At 37.5% G+C, this 21,541-nt stretch overlaps 1 protein-coding gene across 1 annotated transcript; it reads left to right on the top strand.

The window, feature by feature from the left end:
• The first annotated feature begins 9,156 nt into the window (after positions 1-9,156).
• LOC145995154 (uncharacterized) lies at positions 9,157-18,897 on the top strand. Its single transcript, XM_083131705.1, has 6 exons — positions 9,157-9,240; positions 9,799-10,028; positions 11,542-11,740; positions 14,766-15,127; positions 16,518-16,626; positions 17,897-18,897. Exons 2-6 carry the CDS (start codon positions 9,873-9,875, stop codon positions 18,112-18,114), a joined length of 1,044 nt encoding a protein of 347 aa, XP_082987831.1. The 5' UTR covers positions 9,157-9,240; positions 9,799-9,872; the 3' UTR covers positions 18,115-18,897.
• Positions 18,898-21,541: the final 2,644 nt, after the last annotated feature.

Genomic DNA, 21,541 nt, shown 5'->3' with positions numbered 1-21,541 from the left:
ACGTCACAATTTTTCACAAATCACATTTCAAAATTTTCACAATATTATAATACTGGGCTAAACTCCAACAATTTTTCATATAGATATCTGCACATAATGAAATTTATTTTTCTGTTGACTGTTGAGGTCGCTGATTCCAAATATGTAGTCAGAGAAAGTGTATCACGTCACAATTTTTCACAAATCACATTTCAAAATTTTCACAATATTATAATACTGGTCTAAACTCCAACAATTTTCCATATAGATATCTGCACATAATGAAATTTCTTTTTCTGCTGACTTACATATTATAACTGATTCTATATAATTTGAGGTCGCTGATTCCAAATATGTAGTCAGAAAAAGTGTATCACGTCACAATTTTTCACAAATCACATTTGAAAATTTTCACAATATTATAATACTGGGCTAAACTCCAACAATTTTCCATATAGATATCTGCACATAATGAAATTATAGGACTATACATAAGGTGGCGGAGTTGATAACAGGTATTAAGTTGCATTGTTTGACAAGTCACATTTCAAAATTTTCAGAAAATTATATCCGGCTACATTCCAACAGCACTTGCAAAGAGAATGCGACGTAGTCAGATGTTCATGCAGAGTATCACGTCACGTTGTTGAACAAACATACGTTTCTATTTTCTCAATAGGGAGTTCTTAATGGACAAAAAGTTTAGGTAATTCCGGCAAATTGATCAATTTGTTTCACGAGCACATACAGTAAGCACCTGATGCCTGTACTTATGCTAAACTTAACATACACCACATAATAGCACAACATGCGTACCTACTTAGGCAAAATGTTTCGTTTCTTTGATTTTATGGAGTACGTGACCTCAGGAACGTCACGCTGCAAGCACCAGCAATAGTCGGCCATCATGTTTTCATTTCATCTCTCCTGATATCGGTGGTCCATGGTTTTTATGTCTTGGTGGAAGCGTTCGCCCTGTTCTTCACTTACGGCACCAAGATTGGACGGAAATACTTCTAAGTGGCTGTGCAGGAAGTGAAGCTTGACACTCGTATTTACTCCTAACTTTTGAAACGTCACCAACAAATTTTCAACTAGAACCTCGTAGTTGTGCACCCTGAAGTTTCCAAGAAAGTTTGTAATGACATCAGAAAAGGCACACCATGCATCTTTCTCTGTGCGGTTCATTGTTTGTAAGAATTCTTCATCTTTCATTAGCATCCTTATCTGACGACCATCAAAAATAACTGCTTTTACTTTCTCAGGCGTCAATGCAGGAAATTTTGAGCAAATGTATTTAAAGCAAGCCCCATTCTTATCCAGAGCTTTTACATACTGCTTCATTAATCCAAAATAATGTGCAGTGGAGGAAGTAACACTTTCTTAGGATCAACAAGCGGCTTGTTCTGGATGTTTTTCGCCCCGACTTCAAAGCTTTTCCTGGCAGGCCACAGTCTTCGTACCCAATGTTCGTTCCTTGCTCGACTGTCCCATAAATACAAAAAGCATGGATATTTCGTGAAACCTGCTTGTTGACCAAGTAATATTGAAATGACCTTGAGATCTCAGCACACAAGCCAACTGTCATTTGCATACTTTTTTCTTTCGAAGCAGTTCTTTCATTGTTTCGTAGCTTTCCTTCAAATGTACGGAGTGGCCAACAGGAATGGATGCTAACTTATTGCCATTATGCATCAACACACACTTCAAACTCCTCTTGCTATCAATAAAAAGCCTCCATTCTCCTGCATTATACGTACATCCCATAGCTTCAATTAGTCCCTTCACATCTGTACAATAGACATATTCTTCGTCCCTTTGAAAATATCTTAATAGATGCCTATCTCTGTCCAGATACATGAAGGTTGTTCCAGACGCTAACATATTTCTTTCCTTCTTTTCTACACAGTTCCTGCATACTTTATGAGGTGCCCAGGATTTATCTTGGTCACCCAATTTAATTCCGAAATATGCACTATATGCTTTCCTTACAAAGTTAGTAATATTTGTCCTTTGTTTTGAGGTTAACATTGTTCAAATAACTGATTTAGATAATAATCACTGTAATATTCCATGTGCTGCCATCTTGTGACCTCTTTACGGACTACGTTGTTTCATTACTCTAAATATACATCCCTAATATTAGATAATTTTCTATTTTCCTCCGAAACCTGACGTGATAGAAAAAAACGGATTTCGGTTTTGGATTTACCACCCTCGAATTACTAAAGAACAACCATCAGCCTCCAGTCAGCAAAATGGACGTAGACCAGTGTGATAGGACAAGAAATTTATTGTGATTGATAAACAAGTACATACCTTGGCTATTTTTCGACTTAGTCACCATTAACCTCCAGACATTTCTGATAGCGTGGTACAAATTTCCGTATACCCTCTGCGTAACAATCTGCCGCCTGAGAGTGCAGCCAGTCCAGAACTGATGTCTTGAGCACGTCACTGTCGTTGAAATGCTTCGATGCAAGCCACTTTTTCAGGTGATGAAAGAGAAGGAAATCGCTGGGGGCAAGGTCGGGTCTGTAAGGGGGATGATTGAATAGTTCCCATCGAAATCTTTGAATTGTCTCAACAGTACGAGCAGCTGTGTGTGGGCGGGCGTTGTCATGGATCAGAAAAATTCCAGAGCGTAGCATTCCTCTCTGCCGATTTTGGATGGCACATCCCAGATTATTCAGTGTTTCGCAATACACCTCTGCTGTAATTGTTCGTCCTGGTTCCAAGAATTCAACAAAAATCACACCCTTTTGGTCCCAAATCATAGTTAGCATGATTTTGTGAACAGATGGTGTTTGTTTGAATTTCTTCGCTTTAGGAGAACCAGAGTGCCTCCATTGCATTCACTGCTGCTTCGACTCCCCAGTGGCGTACGATATCCACGTTTCATGCTCTGTCACTTTGTGCGAAAAGAGGTCATCCCCATCCTCCCCCAGCGGACCAAAAAATCACGTGCAGCTGTCCTTCTTTGCTCTTTGTGAGCGTCTGTTAGCATTTTTGATACCCACCTCGCACACAGTTTGTGATACCCCAGGTTGTCAGTCACAATTCGATGCACTGCTTTCGCAGATACTTCTGGAGACTCTTTGGCGTGTTCAGATATCGTGAACTGGCGATTGGAACGCACTTTCTCGTTAACGCGTTCCACAAGATCGTCCGTCTGAAGACTGGGCCTTCCGCTACGCTCATCGTCATGGACATTTGAACGCCCTTCCCGAAACTCTATGCACCATTGCCTGACCTTCCCTTCACTCATTACTGTCGGTCCATAAATGGCACACAATTCCCGATGGATATCAGCTGCATTCTGTCCTTTGGCGTTCAGAAATCGTATGACAGATCTCACTCACTTCACATTTGGCGGGATTTTGTATTACGGCAGCCATTTCACCTTACTACTACTCGTACGTACGCAACCCCACTCTGACGATTCTATCTCTGTTGTACAGCGCCTTGAATAACGTAGTGTGGAAAACGACCCAAGAAACTGGTTCCCGCGACTGATGAGAACATAGATGGCAGTGCGAACAATGTTGGTGCTAATTTTCTTATGAAAGTAATGCGGCTTTGTTAGTTTTTGGAATATATTATGTAGATTTGTTTGTCTTGAAAGGCGGTACGTGAATTGATGGAAACAGTTATATTTGTGGAGTGATTTGCAGTCACGAAATGGCATTAATTTGTAAAGAAAAGTAAAATAAAATTAATAAATAAATAGCATGCGTGCGTAACACAAGAAGAAACATCGCAATGTGATTCCGGACGTCAGGTCTTGGACTGTGTATTAGAGTTTATTTTTCTATGTTATTAGAATATAAATAGTATCCTGAGAGATATTTCATACCGAGGCGACAAATCACAAGTGTCGCTTGAAAGCGAGCAGTCGGAAATCAATGTAGCCTTTCGAACCGTAGGGACACAAGCTCTGACTGCACCGTTTCCTCAAGGAGATTTTAGACCAAAGCGACACGTGACAAACTATACGAGGATTTCACACCAAAGTGACACGGGTCATTCGGTCCAAGGCAACTTTCATACCGAAGCGACACATGTTGCTCGGAAAGGAGCCATTCAAGAGCAACATTTCACATGATTTCACATCGTAGCGGCATGACGGGAAGCACAGACCAGCGTTCGGTTGGTGAAATCCTCAAACGATAAGTGTCGCGTGCCGCTTGTCGCTTTGGTGCCCAATCTCACTAAAGCAAGACACTCATTGCATCGCGTATGCGCGAACAACAAAACACGGCAACATGTTGCAAGCTATTGAGGAAATGGCCCAGTTTGAGAGACGCAGAAGCGACAAAGCGACACGTGTGGCTTATCGTGTCGCCTAGATCTGTTGTTGTAATGTGCGGTTTATCGTGTCGCCTATCTGTTGTTCACAAGCAACGCTTGCTAATAGACTGAAGGCACCATGTCGCTTGTCACTTAGTTGGGAACTCCCCCTGTAGTGCGTCGCTTCGGTCTCAACGCCCCTCCTTTAAGGAGCTTTCCGACCGAAGTAACAAGAAACACGCGAATACGCCATATGAATGTGTCATTGCTGTTTGGACCCTCATGTGCAATGGATGCTATTTTACAGTCTGGAAGTGTGTGTCACTAGTGTGACAGTGTGAACATCTCGTGTTGCTTGTCCCATTGGTTTGAAAGTTGCCTTACACTCATGTCGATGGCACTAAGAAAGTTTTGTCGGGTTACCCTTGTCGTTTCATGGAATCATCATTATCATCATCGCCGCGATTAGTTTAAAGCGGAAGAAAAGAGACAGTAAATATCAAAAATTCAAATGCTTCAGTGGGTATATCTTTAAAAGAAATGATGATGATGATAATAATAATGAACATAATTCATACACAAAAATTTAGTTGCCAAGAGCATTCCACGCGTACTTTTTCTCCCGTATTATTAACGAAAGTATGACGATAACAAGACGTGGTCGACTGTCTAGAATGTTCGTTAATATCTTCGCGACCACTGTACCAAATATCATATCAATTATCACATTCATAGAAATGCTTCATGTAAAAGAATCAGACGTTGCAGCGAAAACTCCATTTACTTCCATTATAAACAGACGAATACCAAGCACCGGGTCCAACACCAGCGCCTCTAGCGGTATCATTTTCGAGTGGAACCAGCCAGAGAGCGCAGAACCGTGCCGGTTTCCACACTACGTTATTCAAGGCGCTGTACTCTGTTGCAAGCACAAAATACTAGAAGTGCGCGTCAAATCTCCTGCACATGGCCTTGAACGACTGAACAGCACCAGCGAATCACGGACGTGCGGCGTTGCCTAGTTCAGAAGCTACTAAATCGTGTACCTGGCGCTCGGATATAAATAGATTATTTCAAGTGTCAGTAGTTCAACAGATGGAAAGATAATGAATTTGCGAGTATGTACGAAAAACAAGCGTGATTGTAGCTTATACCGTTCCCTCTGTAGAAGCAATGTTATTATAAACGTATTTGCATTGTATCCTTTTTGCTCTTCCTTCGTTCCTGATGCATTCTGAAACTTTCCGAATAGCTAAGGGAACAGGGCACGTTCGTTACCAGTGATGGTAGAAGAAGTTGACGAAGAGGATACCGTCATTGTTCGTTTTTTTTTTTTCATGTGTTTAGTGGGTGTGTGCAGCATGTCGTTGAGTAAACCAAGTGGTAGTGATGGCGAGAGAAGAGAGAAAAATACAGTGTTGTACGAAGCCAGGCACGACAGGTGATTTTTCTGGTGTACAATTTTTTTTAAAAAAAGTATTCGAGTGACGAACAAAGAAGTAAAATTGACTTTAAGAAGTGCCAGGATCTAACAGTTCAAGCGTGTGGTGTGAATCAAGCTACCGTTTCTCGGATATGTTCGGGGGCAAAACAATGTGGATCGGGGCCTGCTCCAATGTTTCAATAACCTAGACTAGAAAGCACATTAACATACCGAAAAGAACGACAAATTTAGATGATTTTGAAAAAAGACGTAGTTCGTAGAACAGTCTTTGAAATTTACGATCGTGGCGAATTTTCTACTGCCAAAAAGATAACGTACTCTTTACGGGACAAAATATCTTACAAAGGCTCTACAACTTCCACCTTGAGAATATTGAAATAATTATGCAGTCAATAATCAGGTATGTTCTTTTCTCCCATTAAGTTTATTATATGTTATATTATCTAATGTTCCGTGCTCTCCGTGACAAGGCGTTTCGCTCGACCACGCTGTCTCTTTTCCGTGTGAGATTTCGACATGGCACCGCTGCAGTGCGCTGCTATTGGCTATCGCCATATGCAGGAGATTTGATGCGCACTATAGGGCATGCTCCTGCAAATGCTCAACTTCATCAGTGTTGCCAACTCTGCGTAAAAAAATATCGACCTTTTTTTTTACATGCGCCTCGTATTTCTGTAATTGCTTTGCTAATTGCTTTTGCTATCAATTCATCATGCGTTGTGTTGGGTATTCAGTTAATAATAATAATAATAATAATTCCTTTATTTAGCGGGCGAGGTTCAGCCGTAGGTTGCTCTACCACCTAAACCTTGTCATGAGCTACATAAGAAAATATAAGTATATATAATATAATATGATAATATATGAGTACAGATGGAATACTTGATTAGACTAAAGAGAAATAAAAATAAAAAATAAAAAAAATTCAGATTACCTACAATTACGAATATTCTCATTTCAGTAATATTAGTCATAATATAATACGAAATGTGAAAAATGTGAAAGAACAAGAAAATATTTATAAAAAAAATACAAATGTGAAAAGAAAAAATATAAATGTGAATGTTAACATACGGTTGCATTTAAGTAAATAATAATAATAATAGTAATAATAATTTGAAGATATTAATAAAATTCCAATAATTACAGTTATAGAATATGAGTGTTTTGTCGTTTGTTGAGTGCCAGTTTACTTCTAGTATATGCTACTGTTCTGCTGTTGTTCCTGTAGAAGCATTTCTTTCAATTTAATTATGAAACTCTTATTGAGATTTATGGATTTAACATTTGTTGGTGGTGTTTTCCGTGCTTTCGGGGCAGATATAGAAAAAGATGAGTTATAAAGCGTAGTCGAATGGTGAGGAATGTCAAGTTCGTTGTGACGACTTGTCCCGTGTCTGTGTTTCGATTACATACATTTTCAAATAAGTGCGTGGGTTTACGTTAAGTTTGCAGATCATGAATGAAAGATAGATAGTGCAGTAGCCTCCTGTTGGCCATTGTTAAAATATTATATCTGTTGAAGATGGGAAGGATGTGATCGCGTTTATCCAGGCCAAAAGTATATCTGATGCATGCATTTTGTGCGATTTGAATTTTTCTGCTGAGTTTTCTCGCAAGTTTGGACCCATACACAGTGTCACAATAATCAAATAGTGGAAAAATTAAAGATTGAACTAGTCTAAGTTTACATTCTGCAAGTAGTTGATCTTGGAAACGGTAGAGGTTTCTCAGAATAAAATATGCTTTTATACATTGTGCATTGATGTGGTCCGTCCAGTCCAATGTATCGTTAACAATCAAGCCAAGATTTTTTGCTGAATTTTTACATGGGATGGTTTCATTATTAATTTTGAGTTCAATTGGCTAAACAATAGAATTCATTTGCGATTGTTTCGTTCCAATTAGCATATAAAGTGATATTTCAGGGTTTATATTTACTCCATTTGATGTACACCATGTGTAAATATTATTTAAATCGATGTTGAGTGAGGAAATACTACTTTCTAGCGCTGTACGTCTAGTCGAAAAATACAGTTCTGTATATCATCTGCATAGAAATGTGGTGTGAAAAATTTTATAACTTTATTTAAGTCTGCGGTGTAAAGAGTGAAAAGGAGAGGCCCTAAGATTGATAACTGTGGAACCGCTACTTTTAAAACTACAACTTCGGAGATCTGTGAGGGTGAATTTTGAAGGAATGTTCTCTGTTTTCTATTAAGTAAATAGGATTCAAACCACCTTACGGCTACAGAGTCAAATTTATAGTATTTGAGTTTAGATATTAAGTAATCATGTTGGACTGTGTTGAAAGCTTTACTAATATCCAGTGATACGAGAAGTGAAGAACAACGGTTGTGAATTTCGCAAAGAATATCATCTGTAACTTTTGTTAAAGCTGTTGCTGTGCTATGCCGTGCACGGAACCCAGACTGAACTGTAGGTAACAAGTTGTTCGCGTCAACATAACATATTAGTTGCAAAAATACATTTTTTCTAGTATTTTAGAGAGTACTGGCAATAGGCCTATGGGCCTCAAGTCATCGTAAGAACTGATCTCTTTTTTCTTTTGAAGAGGCAAGACTCGCGCTTCTTTTCATGTTAGAAACACGCCTTTGGACAAAAAATAATTGATTATATGAGTTAATGGAGTCAGTACATATGGTAGTGCAATATTTAACATCTTAGTGTTTATGCCGTCTACTCCAACACTGTACACTGTACGATCACAGTTGAGTTGATCCAGTTCTAAACTAGATGGTGTTCTTTCTGCCGTTCTCCGTTCGGGAGACGATCCTTCCGTCCTCGGTGTAGCAGTAATTTTGTACTACCCGCGAGCTTCAGAACGTACCCGCTTCAGTTCAGTACAGTAGGATGATGGGATCCATGAGTATTATCGTGCAAATTGTCCATAACCATGTTCGTGCACTTTATTTCACCCAATAAGAGCTTCAAGAATTAAAAGAAAACTCAAAACAAGATGTTGACAACTTCTGCACCAACATACATAAAAATCCATCGCTTAAAAACACACAGGATGTAAGAGAAAAATTAATGAAAATAGTCATGGACAATTTGCACGGTAATACTCATGGATCCCACTGTACGTACAGTACAATCAATTCCGAAAAAAAAACACAAATTTTACCAACCCTGTTCCCTGCAGGTGAAGTTTATTTTCCATCTGTGCCAGGATCCAAGCATGGGTAGAGCACATAGACAGGTAGAGCATTTTGTCGAGTTGGATGTACCCACAATGGTGTTTGTTTTAGTCCCTTGCCGCACGAACACCAACAAAAACATGACAATAATAATTTATCACACAATTTCCTTTAAGTATCGTCGATTTATATTTCTTCTAATATATATTAAGTTAAGCCGTGTCTATATTCATAAGTTACATCAACAAGTTCATTAGGATAGACATATTTATACATACTGCTAGCGCGGGACAAGTAATATAACGACAATAATGTTTGTTGTATGCGAAAAGACGCGCCAAAGACTACCGAATCTCAAAGAAATTGGTAAGTGTTGTGTGAATTATAAGCATGTCTTTTCCCGAGATAATACCATACAAAAAATATCATCAATGATGGTCCGTGTTTAGGAATTATTGTGATCGCAATAATAAATATAGTACCGTTCATAAATAGTATAATGCGAATGAAACTTAATTTTACTTTGAGCAGTATAAATTGTGCGTGCTCATACTTATATACATAATACTCGGTATTTATATACTTAATTATATTCTTTTTGTTGTAGAAAGGATTGTCTAAGACATTGAGCCGACTTCCGTGCCGGAGTGGTTATCATACCGCGCTACAGCGCCGGTGGTCCCGGGTTCGAGTTTCGGTCTGGGCATGGGTATTCTTGGCGAGTTTCCCATCACCAATTTAATCATGTCATCACATCCTCATCGTCGCGACTAGCCTAAAGTGGAAGAAAAGCGACACTAAATAACGAAAAATCTTACCATATTTAAAAGGTAGATTTGTTGTCGGTGCAATATGTTTTCTCCATATTCTGAACATTAACTGTTCTGAAGTTTATATATATATATATCTTGTCTTCCAATACAGGAAAGTAAATTAGAAAAATATCACTGCACAGAAGTTAAATTCAGGACGGAACGGACATTGGAGGTTCCAATTACATGATGTCTGAAAATCCTGCAAAAAGTCTGGTGGCTGCATTTGAACACAACTGCAATGCAGCTGAGATGCTTGCTTTAGAAACAATACGGCAGCAGCATATGCCTTTATTAAATGCTCTGCGATTATATACAAAAGCAGACTTGTGGAGAATTGTGGTAAGTACTTCTCTTTTTTTTTTTTTTTTTTTTTTTTTTTTTTTTCATGTTACATGCTTTAGGTGTGTAGGGGCATTTGTTGGCACTTTTTCTAAATTTGTATTGTATTAATAAGCATTATTAACTTCATTAAGTAAGATTCTTATACTATAGATACAGATATGAACTTTTCGTTATAATCTTGCCTTAGAATTTCCTTAACTGTTCCGATTGTTTTATGATTTCTCCTAGCACAAAGACTAATTATTGTAGAATTTTGGAAATCAATGTGACACGAAATTTGAACCTTCCATAAAGTAGTGAGCACTGTTTGGATTCGAGAAAAAGTTATTTATGTTGAAAAGGTACTAGTTTACTATCCTTCGGACACATTTATTTATTTTTACAGAAGAAACTACGTACCGTAATAAGTTCCTGTAGCATTGTCGAACATCGGGAAGGTGTTTTGTGTGATGTGGGAATGTTTCATAGCTGAAATTCATGTTGTTCCTTGAAAATTAATTCTCCGACGGAGAAAAGCGTTTGGCGCGTACACCCTCGTACACCATCACGCGTCGTGACTGTAACATGACGCGTCGTGATTGTGTTTTGTTCATGTTCATTGGGTATCCAGTGTTTCAAACTGTCTGCGTTTGCAACGAGAGTTAGAAGGAAGCTAGCCCCACGAACCATTGGCGCGTGGTTAGGTTAGTTCGGTTAGGTTAAGCAAACATAGTTAAAATTTGATGTGTTAGTATCAGGATCTAGAAATTGGAAATAATTGCGAACCATTGGCGCTAGCCCCACGAACCATTGGCGCTAGCCCCACGAACATTGGCACTAGCCCCATGAACCATTGGTGCTAACCCCAAGAACCATTGGCAGTAGCCCCACGAACCATTGGCACGTGGTTAGGTTAGGCAAACATAGTTAAAATTTGGTGTCGTGATAGTATCAAGAATATATATATTTGGTTGTGAAACAAAAAAAAACTGAGAAAATCGACAGTTTTCATTCCGAAAACTAACGCCTTATTTTTGCTTATTTTGCAATTTCTAGATGTTCTACACCTTCAGGAATGTTCCGCGAAGCAGATATCGAAGTACGAATGTCAAAAATTGACGAAACGAAAAAATTAGAGGTGTCCGAAGGATAGTAAATTTTTACCAATTTCGTTGAAGCGTGGGAATGAATGTAGAAGTAAATCGGAACCTTAGTAGAATGCATTTAGGGACTTTATTTTAATGCTAAGGGAACCAAACCTTACCTGTCTAACCTAACCACGAAAGCATATATTGAACAAAACCTTACGTAATCTCTAAAACTCCGCAATATGTGTTAACAGACATCGAAATCGAACCATGTAAAAATTGCATTTGTAGCATGATGAAATCTTAATAAAACGAAAGGAACTTCGGCCAGAATTTATTTTGTACTGTAGTTCAGTGTTATTTTATTCTGTACTGTAATAAGGATGTGAATTTTCAATTTCTTCCAGAGAATTTAAAACCGTGATTATGCCTTTTTTTTTCAGCAAAAACTTCCTGGTGACTGTTCAAATACTGATTATGGCATCCTCTTGGGCATAATTACTGACTATGTAAGTTGTGCAATCCTGAATGATGAGCTTTTTGACACGTTTCGTAAAAATAAGAAAAGTTCTAGCCTATCAGTATTGTGTAAACTTCTAAATACACGTTGGAGTAGCCTCTTCTATAGAATTTATACCGAAGGTAAGTCCTAGTGTATATGTAACAAGGTGTTGTAGTTTGCCTCTGTAGTAATTTTCAACAACAAAGTTTCATTGAACAGGAAATAGTTAGAGGCACTTTCTAGTTTGCATTATTTTTTACATATCTTTTCATTATAGGCTAAATTGTAATTTAAGGAATGTGCCAATATGCAAATTTCAAGCAATGAAAATTCTAACTTTCATGGCATATAACATGAAAACCTTACTGTTTTACTAAGCAGAGAAAGACCACGACAAACTAAAGTGGACAGTCATTTTTTTTTCTCCTATCACTTTCCCTTTGCTCTTGCCGGAGTAACCTGTATTGGTACATTCATTAAAATGTGTCAGGGAACATGGAATTATCCCATGTTTTGCATGTAAGTAATTATATTTCTGGAGGTGAGCAGGCCCAAGTTCCAGTTGTTTAATTTCAAATTAATCATGGTACATGGGTATTTTTCGCATGGTTCAATTTGTATTTATGCCTGTGGGGCCGTTGACCCACTGTACCCCCTCGACAGATTTCAATGTTTTACGTAATATAAAAGTGGTTCCAGCGTTAGGAAACCACAAATAACAGATATATTTGATCGCAAATATGACCCATATTAGCACAAGAACCTCCTATTCCGGACTACTATCGCTCATTTTTCCTGTAAAAATTCCCGAACAGCAGCAAAACTTACACTCCTGGCGTATCCTGACATTACTACGATCCCAAATTTTAACTGTTTGCCTAACCTAACCTAACCTAACCGTGCATGGTTTGTGGGGCTACCCGTGCATGACGTCAGCACAAAATTTTAACGGCGCCGCCTACCCACTGTACCCCCTTGAGAATCATGTCTATTTTTTTTATGCTCGCCGCCGTATTTTTAACTTCATCCACGATATCGTCCACTGCATTTAACACATTTCTTTTTTCCGGTCACTAAACCATCCTCCTGCAACTCACGGATATACACCTCTGGCTCCCTGTCGAAGAATGCCACGATACTGAAAATGTCAATGCACTCCCCAATATGCATTTTCAATGAATAGCACTTACCACAATAAAAAAGCACGCCCACCTTGCAAACAAAATCCCAGTACCATATAACATGAACCGAAACATCGTCTGCAGTAAATCTCGCACGGCCTGACGTAACACCAGAATTGCCAACCTTCAATGTAAGATATTTCCAACATGGCTCTAAGTTACAAAACACAAATAACGTAACAACATGTTCCTTCACATTACATGCAGATGGCAACGATGAAAATGGCGACATAAATAGTCCCATCAAAAAACTCTCATTACTCCACTATAAAACATTCCTAAAGCTAAAAAACAACACAAATCGTTCGTATAGAACATAATCGTCATAAATGACACAAAAATCATCACCTTATCGTGGGGTACGGACTTTCGACGGTACCATGCCTGTTAATATATACACTTTAGAGTCTTAGTAATTACTTACTGCTTCTGTCTGGAGAACAGTTTTTACCTTCCACACACTCCGATATAGTTCTTTAATTACTACCAGCCAGTGGTCGCGATTGGGTTCCAAAACCGGGGGGGCAAAGATAGTATATTTTCCTTCGTAGATAAGGTTTAGCATAGTGCTGGGGCAAAAGTGGCGAAAATGGAGGGCAACTGCCGAGACTGCTATAGATCGACCTCAAGGAAAAACCTTGGACGAAAAGTCCCTGTGCAGGTTTCCCTTCAGCTCGTGCCATAAGGAAGCATGGTCATTCTCCCCCTCCCCTCCTCGCATGAGTAAGTTGCACAGGAGTCATTGTTCTGTGCAGGTTGTTTTGCTTGTGGTTCCACTATAGCAGCCATTCATTTGTCTACTCTCATCTTGGTTGCGGACATGCATGGGGTTTGAAGGGATATTCTGTCACTAATACTTTCATTGTTAGGCAGGTCAGGTCAAGAAGGGCTCTTAGCATTAATAAACATCCCTCAATACTTTGTCTTTGTTAGGCTAGGTGGGTTGGGTTCAGGGCTCTTAGCATGAAAATAACATTCCTAAATGCTTCCAACACCTGATTGCATAAGATCTAGTTTCAACCATGAAACCACCTTCGAGCCTTGCATAAGAATCCGTGTCTGAGACGACCGGAAGACAAGAATGACTGTTCTCTGCAATGTATGAATGCTCTCGTACTCTATGTTTCAAATCATAATTTCTCCTGTAAATAATACTTGGTGCTAATTAGTTTCTCCAAGCTTCGAACTTACTTCCACAATTGTTTCCAGTATTCTAAAGCACTTCCTAATACTCCAACAGAACTTGCAAAAAATCATTAAACATTTGGAACCATTACTGGTGACCAGCCTAAATCTGACTCTCTCTTATACTCTTCTAATGATGCACGTACCAAAATTGCATTTGGCCAGTTATTGTTTGGGCAGACCTGCATTTACCTTCTCCTCTTTTCTAAGTTTCCTGATAAAACTTCCTGATTTTTGCACCCCAGCTGCTGCATGCTTTGTAGCTTGTTTTACACGATACATGATAATTTCTCAAGAAAAATTCATTAGATTTATTTGTGTATTACTTTGCTACTGCTTTTCACTGTGTCTGGTATTTTCTTTGTGACTAGGGATGACCATAAAATCTGGATAACTGATATCCTGATTTCAAATTATCCAATATCCATTTTGGATGCAATGGATATTCCAGATATCTGAATATCCAGGGAATTTGGATATCTGGATAGAACAGATTTGATAAAGTATTTGTGTAAAATCTGTGAAATGCAAAAATGACAAATAAAAGAACACGTGGATAGCCCGTAACATGGATAAATGATAAAACTGCCTGGATAATGCATACATTTCGATATCCAGATAAATCGGATAATCCAGACAATTTGGATATCTGGATAGAATTATAGATAATCTGGTTAGATAATAATCTGATATCGAGATAAAATTTTATCCACATATGGCCATTCCTATTTGTGACACTACGAAACTCAGATAAAGGTAAAGGTAATGAACCATCCAAATATTTACTTTTTCTTTTCAGGAATTAGTGAGGACCAGTTTAGGGCTTTCTTGGAAGTTTTCCAGGAATCAGTTGACAGACTTAAGGGAACAGAATATGCTAATGCATTTGAAGGGGGGATGGATATAAGCAAACGTTACTTCCAAGATTTCCTCGACTCAAGGTACATGAAATTATCAGGCTCTGTTTCTAAGAACCCTGCTGCTAATGTGGTTGCAAATACTCCATCAAAACATGAAGAGTCGATGACAACACTGACTGCAGGTAGTGGTACAGGAAAACCAAAGTTTAGTGAAAACGGTGCAGGTCTAATAAAAGCAAGTACGGCTGTGGCTGGAGCATCAGCGAGTCCAACATTGATACTCAGGCCTTCGTCATGTGAGGTATGTATTAGGTCAGAATGCTGTATTTGTTGAAATGTCACTAGGCATGCTTTAAATTACTAGTGTTCAAAAGCTACCACAAAACCAAATAGTTGGCCGGCACCCTTGTCTGCTGTGCACTGGTGGAAGCTCCAAAATTTTCAGAGTAACCGAACATCGTGAGAAAAGTTAGGAAATAATGTGCAAATTTTAATGTTTCTCAAAGATTTCATGTTATTTTGAATGAATGATTTATTTTACTTCGCGTTTCTGCCACTTTTGGCTAATTGCGAAAATAAGGATGAATGGTAATAAGATCAAAAGGATGCATGGACAATCACAAACACATATGGACAACACACAACACAAGTCCCATAGAGAGAAGGCCTACCCCATGGTGCAGTGGTAGTGTCATTGCCTTGTAATCAAGGTGTCCTGGGTTCGATACCCGGTGGAGGCACAAGTGGTTCGGATTCCACTTTAAACTGTAGGTCCAGTCCCGATTAGCCTTACTGTGCATAAAGTGGACATAAAACACCAACTCAAAACCAAGTCCCATAGAGGATTTTGAGTCAAGTGGGTTTCAAAGTTCTTGTGAAAGTTAACATTTGATTGGCAAAGCTTTTTTCTTATATGAAAGACTTGTTTCCTTTTTTTTTTTTTCCAAACCTTTAAGTTGGTGGTTTCCAATAAAAAGATTCATGGTAATCTGATTTTACATTTTTTCACAAAGTTATCCTTTTTCAAAGCCATTATTCTTGCAATGCAAAAACAAAATCTCGCAATATTTCTTTCTCTGTACATATTGCTTGCATTGTAGAACTATTTCTCTTGCAGTTTATTGTTCTTACAAGAACATAAACACAATTTTTGCTGTTACATTTCAGGAGAACACACGCTATGTCTAATGAAGGGAGCATGTGTTCTTCCGAAACATAACAGCAAAACTTGTGTTTATATACTTGCCAGAACCATAAACTGCAAGAGAAATAACAATATTTGTTGCTGAAAATTGTGCAACATAAATTAGGTTTTAAATGGATTTTTTCTTGTGTGTATGCTACTACATTCTGGTGAAAAATTCCATTATTTTCACTGACATGTCTAATTAAATTATTGAAATATAAATGTAACTTAACTATAGTCCATATTCTTATAGTTATAATTTATATTAAAACAAGACCTATATGTGCTACAGAAGAATATGCACAGTCAGTCATGTAATAAACAAAAAGGCTGAGTTTTTTTTTCTTGAGATTACATTTTTTTAGTTTCTGAAAATTGTGTAATTGTATTGTGTATACTACTAGAATGAGCTCATAATTTGATACCAAATAAATATTTTGCATATGTAATCTGTTTGTTTACTGTGTCTGAAATAGTTAATTTCATAGGTTCTTATCTATTCCAGAATATATCACATGGAAAAGATGTGTTATCTAGTAAACAATATACAGTTAAAGTGGGCAATTCCTTGAAGGAAAATGATCCAAAGACTACAGACTTGCTAACATCTTGTGGTAAGATTTGGTTTCTTTCATCTCGATTATTATGTGCATTCGTATAAGTAATTTCTGTGCTGTATATTCAGCAGTTGTGGTCCTGTCTGTCTGTCTTATCTTTAAAACTAAGAGGACTGCAAAGATGAAATGGCATACAATTTCTAAAGTTGGAGGCCTAGGAAATATTAGTTTCAGGTGACAAACTATTATTGTAGGTGTTCTTTGTGAATGTCCCTTCATGAATTCCATTATATCATATTAATCCTCATTATCACAATTACCCAAAAATGGCAGAAAAGTGATGCTAAGTAACAAAAATAAAATATTCATAACTCTGGCTCATAATATTTTGTTTCAGTACACAATATTTCAGTATTTTCACTTTACTGAACAGCCTTCATCAGGTAATTATGGACAATGATGCATTGTTTGACATAACCCAGTGTGTGAAATGAAAAAAATGGCACACTATGCAGAGACCCAACTTCAAGTCTGGTTGAGCCTGCATTTTTTGCCGACTACATAGTACATCTGTGGTCGTCAAATCAGGTAATTTACAACCTACAGTGTTTCAAAGGCAACAGATCCTGTTGAGATAGCACTGATAGAGACAATTCCGCATGGGTAAAACGGTGACAGCAAAAAATCACGACTGGCTTTGTAGCCAGTTGGTAGAACAAGAGCACCAGGGGTGGCTGAAGATAAAAATTTTACCCGGGCAAGGTGGATTTTTGGCACTCCCTACTTTCTACCTTCCTCCAATAAGAAATACGACCATGTTATGTATTGAATGTTTTAATGGCAAAAAGTAACAAACTTATTTTTAAGTACTTCAAGTGCTATTGTTAAAGAACACATTTATTGTAGCTGTGTGCTTATTTAATTCATTCGTACAAAATGAGTTCATTGCATCAAAGTAACAATTGTAATTAATTCTTAACCCACATAAAATAACCATATATTATATTATTTTGCATCTACAAAAAATGGTTATGCGAACCTTGCAGAAGAACCTACATATAATGATACATGGAAATTCAAAAGTTGGCACCCCTGTATGTATGTATGCATGTGTGTGTGTGTGTGAGAGAGATAGAGATAAAGATAAGTAACTTTCATAGACATTGATATATTTTACGATATATTTATGCATAAGATTGCAATGTGTTCCAAAACCTGAAAGTTAAAGAAAATATCATTTTGCAGTATCATCTCCTAAATCATTCCATACGGAATCAACTAGTAACTGTAATAATTAATTACATTTGCATTCTATTCTTTTTTACAGTTACACCTAAAAGGAAGTTGTCTACAATTGAGAAGTATTTAGTGACCCCACCTACTTCAACAATTACTAGTAGTTCAAAACTATCACCTAAGAAGAAAATTCACATAGAGAAGACACCTGTTGTTCAGCATGAAAAGCCAAATGCATTTGCAATAATGATGAAGCGCAGTAAAGAGTTGAGTGAGGAAAGGAAGTTGAAAAGGAAATCTTTATTCTAGTTTCTCGCCCACTAGTACCTTCAAATGATAATATTTGGCATCTGTGTTTTGTTTACAATGAATTTAGTTTCCTAAGTAAATATTCAAAATATACTACTATCCTTTGTAGTGTCCTAAGAAGTGTTGTGGATAATTTGAAACATTCCTTTACAATTAGTTGTACAGAAACATGTTTTATATAGTTGAAAATGGAAACTTGATTTTATCTTAATACTCTTAAGTTCGATGTAGATTTCATCCCAAAATAAGAAAGGGGATTTATTTATGTTGAATCTGCGAAATCATAGCTTTGATAAATAATCAAAAGTACTCTCTGCATTGTGTAGAGTAAGAGATTTTGGTATAATCGAACCATAATCAAAAATAGTGTGACTTTAAAAAGATGCGCTGTTGCATATTTTATGCCCAAAGTGCTGATTTTTTTATATACACATCTACAAAAACCTTCCTTATATATCTGAAATAACCAAACAATGAAAGAGTTGTACACACACACACACGTAAAGATTATTTTTGTATGGCCAATGTAACTATACAATCAGTTATAATTTTATCAAATATCAGTTTGTATGTAAATTAATTGGATATATTTGAACTGTATTATCTTTTCACGGATGTTTTTAATTGAAGAAATACAATCAACTGTGTTTGATATTTTCTGATCATTTGTATCTTGTAAAATATTTTGATAATTAAATGAAGTTAGTCAACAGCTGTGACCAACAGAAAGGCTGTGATGCTAATGTATATTATTTTTTGTAAAATGAAGCAACTACTACTAATAATAAACTGTGTACAGTTTAACCTGCTTGTATTTCTTAAGATGTTATAAAATCGAATGAATACATTTTCCATGCTGCATGCGGTTTCTTCCAGTGGTCAATCTCTGATTACACACACAAAAAAGTTTATGTAATATATGTATGTGTTTGAAAGTAAGTTACTTTTTTTCTCCTAAATGTAACTACATACTTTTAAAAGTAGCTGGAACAGTAATTTTTTTTTTTTAGAAATAATGGGATAAGTTTCATTATGACACTTAAATTGTTAAATGGGGAGTGACTCCTGTTGAGATTGCAATAGAAAAGAGACAGAGATGCAACTGGAAATGATGCCACCACCTGCCAAGTACCACGGTATTCAGTACGAATAAAAGTAAACACATATAGACTAATATCATGTACGAGAAGCATGTAACAAGAGACACACAAGTCTTCACCTATTTATTTTATTACAATTGTTCATCATCGTATGTAATTTGTTTGAAAGATCATTTTGAACAGAAAGTCATCAGATTGATGGAGCCCAAAATGAAGCACATCTAAAGGACAAGAATATACTCCTGCTCCCTGAAAATTATTACAGCTACCAGGTGTGCCGGTTAATAATTCTTAATGTCGTCGCTGGAAGCAAGGGTTTGTGCACAGTGTCAACTGTTACGTCTGTGTGTTGCCAGGACCGTACCTGTCAAAACGCAGTGGATGTGCAACCGAGTGCGAGTGATCCTGATATTGGGTTTGTGGGGAAACATGACCTTCAAACCAAATAAGGAGCATGTGCGGAACATCCTGCTTTTCTTGTTCAATCAAAAGAAAAACGTGAGTGAAAGCAATCGTATCCTTGTGAAAACGTACGGTGACAATGTCCTAACGCAAGACGCGTTGGTTTCGACGATTCAAAAGTGGTGATTTCGAATTGAAAGACAAGATCACCCGGGCCAGCTGAAAAAATTCCAAGACGCCGAATTGCAAGCACTGTTGGACGAAGACGATACGCAAACGCAACAACAACTGGCAGAGAAGCTCAATGTTGGTCGCCAAACCATATCTGATTGTCTTCATGCCATGAGAAAGATCCAGAGGCAGGAAAGTGGGTCCCACATCATCTGAATGACAGACAAATGGAAAAGCGAAAAACTGTGTGGACTTAAAACACCAAATCAATCAATTAATCAATACAACATGCGACAGAAATTGCATGCATGGCACTTGTATGGAATTGATTTTTGTTGGATGTCTTCGGACTGCAACATCCAACAAAAATCCCATTCATAAACAATAAGAGCTTTAGACTGCAAATATGCTGCTGGAATTTTATTACTCTTCTGGCTCACTTCACTTTATTTAATGTAGCAGTGCTTACGAAGGTTTTCTTTCATCATCCTGACGTATTACTGGTTTCAAACACGTTAACATACGTTTACAATGACATTGCACTATTCTTAGATATCGAGAAGAATCCAACAAAATGATATATATTGAATACTATCACGAAGAAGTGAAACATAAATCTGCATTGGTGAACGTTATAAAAATTGGCAAGTGCATCCTCCCAACATCAAATTTACTGCAACAAGAACAGTATTGCAATGAAATTATCGCCACTCTCTGTCCTGTCTGTTTAAACTCGTGAGATATGGTCATTAATCTCTCACTAATGAGAGAAGTTAATGTCCAGTAATAAGAAATAAAATACTAATAATAAATACATAAATATTTTAATATCATATTTATTCGAATCATTCAATCATAAAAGCAAATCACTTTCTTCAAGAATTGACTTTTCTCTGCCAGCCCTGCTAAATTTTCACTTTCCATCTATTGATTTATATGAGGGGTGACCAGAAAGTAATTTCCAATTATTAGGGACATTGATTTTTCACAAACACGAAAAACGTGAAAAATTGAAATTGCTGCGAAGTTATGTTTATGAATGTGCAGTGATGTTTGGACACATTTTTCGCCCGTTCGAAATATCGAAATAATGCGAATTGTTGACATTTTTAGCGATTTTTTTTAAAAAGTCCTAAAACAAACAACGAAAAATTCCATCAAATCCAACATTCTTGTCTTTTCTAGGCCATGTTTGTGTGCATAGAACATGCAAGTTTTCCAACATTTGTTTCAAGGGTAAACTATAATGCTTGTTATACATGGAATAATTCCGACAGCCACATTAAATCATGTATTTCCCAAGATTTTTCAACTTTTATCAAAACCATATGCATCACAGAGCAAAGTGGCAGGGTTCTAACAGGAAATCGAGTGCGTATCTACCGTCACACGGGAGCCACATCTTCGGTATTTATCGCGCGAGATGTGTTTTGAATTACCAAGCTAAGTGTGCACCATCGGAATTGGCCATAGAGAAATAATGGAGCTCAGTCATTAGGGCGTCTGACTACCATGCAAGAGACCTGCGGGGGAGAACCAGGACCTTTCCCACCTATTCAAACTGCTTCGGTGCCCGCCCAGCGTCATATCAAGCGGGTACCTGGAGGAAACTTTGAGGGATAAACGTAGCCAGGAGTGTGGTGCTGATCAAATTGTAACTGTCAAATCCTTGTCCTGCCAGAAACATCTTCAGTTAAACAAAGAGATTCAAGTCAGTAGAGCCCAACACATATATTTCTGCCGAGCGATGCGCG

The sequence above is a fragment of the Lepisma saccharinum genome, chromosome 11 (genome assembly GCF_977018435.1).
Source record: "Lepisma saccharinum chromosome 11, izLepSacc3.1, whole genome shotgun sequence".
Taxonomy (NCBI): Eukaryota; Metazoa; Arthropoda; class Insecta; order Zygentoma; family Lepismatidae; genus Lepisma; species Lepisma saccharinum.
Note: the sequence above shows the minus strand (reverse complement) of the source record. Positions and strands in the feature narration are given on the sequence as shown.

Coding starts and splice junctions, on each gene's coding strand:
- LOC145995154 (XM_083131705.1), top strand. CDS start 9,873: ATGATGTCTGAAAATCCTGCAAAAAGTCTGGTGGCTGCATTTGAACAC. Junction 11,741..14,765: donor CTATAGAATTTATACCGAAG/GTAAGTCCTAGT, acceptor TTTTCTTTTCAG/GAATTAGTGAGGACCAGTTT. Junction 15,128..16,517: donor TCAGGCCTTCGTCATGTGAG/GTATGTATTAGG, acceptor TATCTATTCCAG/AATATATCACATGGAAAAGA.